The 6,000-nt window shown below is 57.0% G+C and overlaps 1 protein-coding gene across 1 annotated transcript; it reads right to left on the minus strand.

The window, feature by feature from the left end:
• Positions 1 to 2,312: 2,312 nt before the first annotated feature.
• RIMS3 (regulating synaptic membrane exocytosis 3) lies at positions 2,313 to 4,985 on the minus strand (the record flags this gene model as incomplete). The annotated part of the gene is made up of 6 exons (XM_080632286.1): positions 2,313 to 2,525; positions 2,744 to 2,883; positions 3,004 to 3,105; positions 3,241 to 3,353; positions 3,445 to 3,586; positions 4,763 to 4,985. The coding sequence occupies 6 exons, from the start codon at positions 4,983 to 4,985 to the stop codon at positions 2,313 to 2,315; spliced, it is 933 nt and encodes a 310-aa protein (XP_080488412.1).
• Positions 4,986 to 6,000: the final 1,015 nt, after the last annotated feature.

Consider the following 6,000-nt stretch of genomic DNA (forward strand, 5'->3'; position numbering starts at 1 on the left):
ATGGTCATTATCCTGCCACAGGCGGGTTTTTCCACTGGAATAGAGTTGGTAAAGCAAAAGCAATAACGTTAACTTGAAGGAGCAGAAAGCTTTGCCTCTTAGGATGCCTTCCCTCACGTAGATTCAAAACCCAGCACCCCGGGGCAGAGAGGGTTTAGCCTCATCGAGGCATTGTTGACCTCATGTAGCTGCTTCAAGCTCTGGCAGGAACGTCGTGTTCAATCCTTTGTTTGTTCCCGTTGCAGTCGTCAGGGCACCGTGTTTGCTTCCTCAAACCACTTGAGGCTGTCGGTTCATCCTGCGGTCCTGTACCTCAGAGCTCAGCAATCCGGGCGTCCTGCTCCGAGCAGGCGAGGGCTGAATCTGCTGCGATCCTGAAACCGACCCCTCTCCATCCCCCCCATCAGCAGCATCCAACCTCCTCTCTCCTCAGAGGTCTGCAGTGATTTTGAGCTGGTAAAGATCCAAAGTCCACGATAGCCGCTTGACTCTGTGGTGGGGCTGGGTAAACCAGGCACCGAGCAGTGGTGTTCCGCTGACCCAGGTTGGGTTTGCAGAGGGGACAGCTCCATCACCTCCATCACAACAGTCCTTCCCTTCAGGTTTGGTTTTGTTCCATTGTGGCAACGGGTTAGAGCTGGTTCCTGGGCCCTGGTGGTACCAGAACCATGGACTGGGGTTGTTGTGCTCTGTGCATTGGGAAACCCTCTGCTTCGCCAATAAGGAACTGTAAAAAATCCCAGCTGTGCTGAGGGCTGAGCCGTGGTAAAGGCTGAAGGTCAGAGCCATCGGCGTGGCAGAAATTCCCCGTTAACCTTTTGTCCTCTTCCAGTCTCGGGACCGCTCCTCTTTTGGTGTGTTGGGTTTTTTCTCTTTTGGAAACTGATCCTTCAGGCCAGTCCTTGAGTTAAGGGTATTTCATGAAGAAACCAGAGTTTTTAGTGGTGTCTCCCCTGAGTATTTTCAGCAAATTTCATTAGGCACCTTCAAAAAAAGCTTCCGGAATTCTCGGTTTTGCTACAAGAACCGGTCCCTCGGAGGGAACCAAAATGCTGCTTAAAAACAAACAAACAAAACATACAAACAGAAAGAACCCCAAACACTCATCCTGATCACAGGTTCCAAGCATCCAGTCCTTTGTTCGTAACCTCTCAGTCACCCTAATTCCAGATCAGCAGAAGATGCTGTTGAGATGTTCCCCTGTAGCGTACCAACAAGTTGAGAGTTAGAGAAAGGGGTGGCCCCAGGGTCTGGTAAACCCTCAGCTCCTACTTGGAATTCAAGTATTGAGGAGGGCATCCTGGACCCAAGAGGAGCATCCCAGAGCCAAGGAGAACATCCTGGACCCAATGACAGCATCCCAGACCTCGCAGGAGGAAGGGGCTGGGAGGCAGGCAATCGACCACATCACAGAGCTCCTGCTCCATTGGGTCACCTTCTCCTGACTCGAATTTTCACGTGAGGCATCACAGTTTACAGTTTAGGTCTTGCTTTGGCCGTACAAGACCAGGGTCAGTGGTGAAACACGAGAAGAAAACCGGCGTGTGCTCAGGTGAGGTGAGTGCACCTTCTCTTCTCTCTTGCTTTGGCAACGTCACTGGTCACAGGCTACATGCTATTACCAGAAACAAAACAATCAGAAATAAAGCAAAGTGGACACAGAAGTGCTTGTTCGTGTTGCAGGATTCATGTCAGAAAACCAACAAATGGGAAGTGACTGGCAGATGTTTCCGGTCAGTCCGGAGCCTCTTGGATATTGCAGAGAAGTGAGTGTGTGTCAGCACGTGGCAAGCTACATAATAGAAGATGCTACATTCCTTGGAAAACAAAAGTAGTGCTGAGTTGGATTTCTTTCCGAGTGCTTGTTTTCCTCTTTGAAGAGCTTTGCCTCCAAGGCAGTGAATGGAATCCAAGGAAAAGAAACCCCATCACCGCACTGCTCCAGCAGCAGTGGATGGAGCGGCCCAAGATGCTCCCGCCGGCTGGGCAGGACAGAACCACATCACTTTGAATCCTGTCCAACGGGATGAGGTGCAGTAACAGTCCTGGGATGGGGCAGCAGCCGCAGCCCTTGGTCTGCCTCATGGTGGGGGTTTGCTTCTCCTTCCCCCTGCCTCAAAGCGCTCAGCCCTCGGCACTCTCTGACATCCTGGGATGTGCTCAGGGAGGAGCGTGTGGAGAGCAGGGAGGGAGGGTGGGAAAGAGAGAAAGAGAAAGGGTGGGGGAGGACCAGGATATTTACAGCATCCAGTAACAGTTCTGTTGGGGCAGGGGGCTCCCTTCCCCTCCCAGCCTCTCCCACCAACCAGCCCCTATGGGCAGGAGGGGCTGGTGGAGCTCTCCAGGGAGGACTGGGAAAGGCGGCGCGTCAGGGGACCGATGCTGGAGTCAGCCAGCGAGGAGGTGGGGAAGAGTTTGTACCAGCCCGCGACTGCGCTGGAGAGATCCAGCTCCTCCAGGATGATCTGCGCCATCCCCATGAAGCACTTGTGGTCCATGCGCCCGTAATCTCCCCAGACGATCACCTGAGGGGCAGAGAAGGCGTTGGGGGAGCTGCCCTGCTCAAGGGGTGGGGATTTTGGGGAAAACTTGGCAAACTCGGCATGTCCAAATAGAAAGGACTGGCCTTAATGGGAGCAGGGAGGCTGAAGGACAGCAATGAGGATGCTGGGTTCCTATGCCCTGCCCTTGCCCCCATAATCCCCCCCTGTCCCCACAGAGCTGTGAGGGGGGAGTTCATCACCTGCAGGACTTTGCCCTGGGGGCTCTCCTCAAAGAGCAGAGGCTGCTGGTACGAGGGGTCGCAGGTCTTCTTCACCACCTTGGTCTTCTTCTTGGCCAGGCAGATGCCGTTCTCCAGCAGGTAAACCTTCACGTAGGTGGCTGCGTTGGGAAACAGGTGAGAAACACCAGCTGGGAGCAGGCTTCGGTGTGGTCCCAGCATGGATCCCATCCCCATCACTCCCCCTCCATCCCACACCCACTCCGTTCCCAGCCACCTACCAGGGATGGACTTGGAGCCCATCTTCGGGATAAGTCCCCTCGCCTGGATCACCTCCACCTCCAGCTGCCCATTGCGGTCAGCCATGCCAACGTGGACATCACCTGGAAGGAGGGACAAGATGCACTCAGCACCCTCCCCAGTGGTCACAGCCCACCGACCACTTTGCTCCCCCTCACTGGAGCATCCTCATGCGCTGCCCAGCTCCATGGGGCTGGATTTGAGACCCCTTGGCTCACCCATGGGCGGCGTGGCCAGTGTCTGCCGTCCCACCAGCTGGCCTGGCCCCAGCCCATCCAGGAAATCACTGAACTGGCTCTCGGCGCCCAGCCGGGTCATGGGGAAGATGAACCTATGCCAGGGAGAGCAGAGGGATTCATGGAGCGTCAGGTGGCCGGGGCTGCAGTGGGATCCCCAGCTCCTGTTGCCCCACGGTGCCTTACGTGCCGTCGGAGCTGTTGCTGTTGGTGCTGCCGTCGGTGGACTCCCGGCTGCCCTGCCGGGTGATCCTGGTCCTCATCTCCACCGCGATGCCAGTCTCCGTGCTCCTCCGGATGTTGCTGCGCAGCTTTTTGGGACCACCCTCTGGAATCAAGGCAGGGGTGAGCCCAGGCAGCACTGGCTGCACCCAGACCCTCCCACATCAAAGCAGGCACAAGAACCAGAGCGCTGTGTATGACCAGAGCATCCCCTTGTGCTGCTCCCTGGTACAGCCCACTGCAGCCCACCACCTGGCCTCCGGCATCCCCATCAACATATGCCCATGTCTCTGTGCCAGTGAGGATGGGCACCCTCAGTGCCACAAGCAGGCACAGCCCCAACACTGATGTCTCCCTTTCTCCCGCAGTCACATTGTCCCCACTGCCGCATGTCCCACGCAGTGGCAGATGGCAGGAGGAGGAGTGTGGCACGAGCATCCCCCCTGGCATCGCCAGCAGCCCCACTCCTGCCGTGTGAGCATGTGTGTGCCTGTGCCACAGGGCTCCGGGGCAGTCAGGTTTGTCCCGCACATTCAGGGTTGCCCCCATGTAAGCGTTTTTCTGGTCCTGGGAGCCCCCACCAGAGTGGGTGCTGCTCCCCTGGATACCCGCAGCAGGGGCCTCCCAGCTCTGCCTTCCCCAGGTCCTGCCTGGCTTCATTACTTCTCACTTGGGTTTTGGGGATAATGATACCCCTTCAGAAGCACCTTGGATGTGCAAGGCTGGAGGGCTCCAGATTTTACCTCCTCTCTTTATAGGACATTTCCCAAATCACGGAATGCCAACAAGAACAGAATAACAAAGCAGCAGAGGAAAAGCCTACACTAAACTGAGCTTTCGCTTCCCGCGCCCTTTTGAAAAGCTATTTTAAGCATTTAAATATTTCCCAGAGCCAGGCTGTTTGACAAGTCCTTTCTCCAAGATCCCTCCATGCCCGTGGCCAGGAATGGCTGTTACAGGGAGGGGGGGAAGCTGAGGCCAGACCAGACAACATCCCCACCTCAGGTCTGCAAATGGTTTTGGCACCTGGAGAAGTGCTGGTGTGCTAGGGAACGGGTTCCAATGGGCAAGTTTAGGTGCCTTCATCAGACAGAGCGTGCAAGTGTCCACACACCGTGTAGATGATGCCCTCGGTGCCATGGGTTAGTGGGGGCCTTGGCAGTGCTGGGGCAAGGGTTGGACTTGACCTTAAAGATCTTTCCAGCCCAGTTGGTTCCATATGGTGGCTCTGGGCAGCCGGGACTGTGCCAGGGGCTGAGGGGGCCGGGGGGGCAGCGCTCACCGGTCTGGTTCAGCTGCAGTGTGCTCTTGCTCCACTGGGACAGCCCCACGATGGCCACCATCTTGGCACCGAGGCTGGAGCGCCGCTTCTTGCTGGCGGTGCCGGCAGTGCCGGTGTCGGCGCTGCTGCGCACGCTCTTCTCGGTGCTGTACATCTCGCCGCTGATGCTGGAGCTGCGCACCACGCTCCTGCCTGCGCCGGCGGCCGCATCCCCATTGAACATGGTCAGCCACTGGCAGGGATCAGCTGCGGGGGAGGCAGGGGTGGACAAAGCCATGGAATTCTGGCATCACGACCCATTGGGACCATCTTTCCCCACCCATAGGTGCAGGACCCCCCATCAGCCCATGATGCCCGGTGGGCAGAGTGAGGAGGGGACGCTGAGGCTCAGGTACAGCCAGACCTCCCACGGCTGCTGCCTTCCCTTCTCCATGAATATTTAAACTGCAGTGGGATGGGAGCATCCATCTTCTGAAAAAAGGTGAATTATTAACTCCAGGCCAAGTGAAGCCACTTTATGATAATGGATGGAGGCAGTGCCTGGAAAAACATTTCTCTTTCAAGAGAGAGATGGCTGCGAATGCAGGGATGTGCAGGGATGAGTGATGGGAAAGGGGGAGCAGGGCAAGGAGGGGGCTTCTGCTGCCCCTTGCCACCCGGAAAAGGAGCTTCACAGGGGCACAGTCCCTGAGGGAAGCTGTGGGCTCAGCTCCAGCACTCCTGAGCTCATGGATTTATCAGTTACAGGAGGGATGTAACAGGGGCAATTAGCAATCAGTCATTGCCATCATTGATGGGCTCCCAGAGAGCAGCACCCAGCCCACGTTTCCCTCCTGGCTGGTGTTTTCCCTCCCTCTCTGCTCAGGCTCCCTCAGGCGCTGCTTCCACCCCTCATCCCCATTGGTGCTTGCTGCTGAGCAGGACCCTGGCTCGATCCGGTGGGATTTGGGGTGCCCCCAGCAGCAGCACACGCTCCCCTTGTACACACGTTCCATTTGCTGCTGAACAAGCTCTTCCCCGAGGGTTTGGGCCCTTCAGATAAAGCCATTGGTGAGGGGCAAGCACGCACTTGGAGCCATCCCGGCAGAGCGCATGCCCATGGCAAGTGGGGACAGGCGAGAGCAGCCAGCAGCCCTTGTCCTGTGCTCAGCACCTGCTCAAGGAAGAACCAGGACCTTCGTGATGAGCATTTTCTGATGCCAAGGGCCACTCTCCAGCCCCGTAAGGGCTCCAAACCT

The sequence above is a fragment of the Psittacula echo genome, assembly GCF_963264785.1.
Source record: "Psittacula echo genome assembly, chromosome: 21".
Classification (NCBI taxonomy): Eukaryota; Metazoa; Chordata; class Aves; order Psittaciformes; family Psittacidae; genus Psittacula; species Psittacula echo.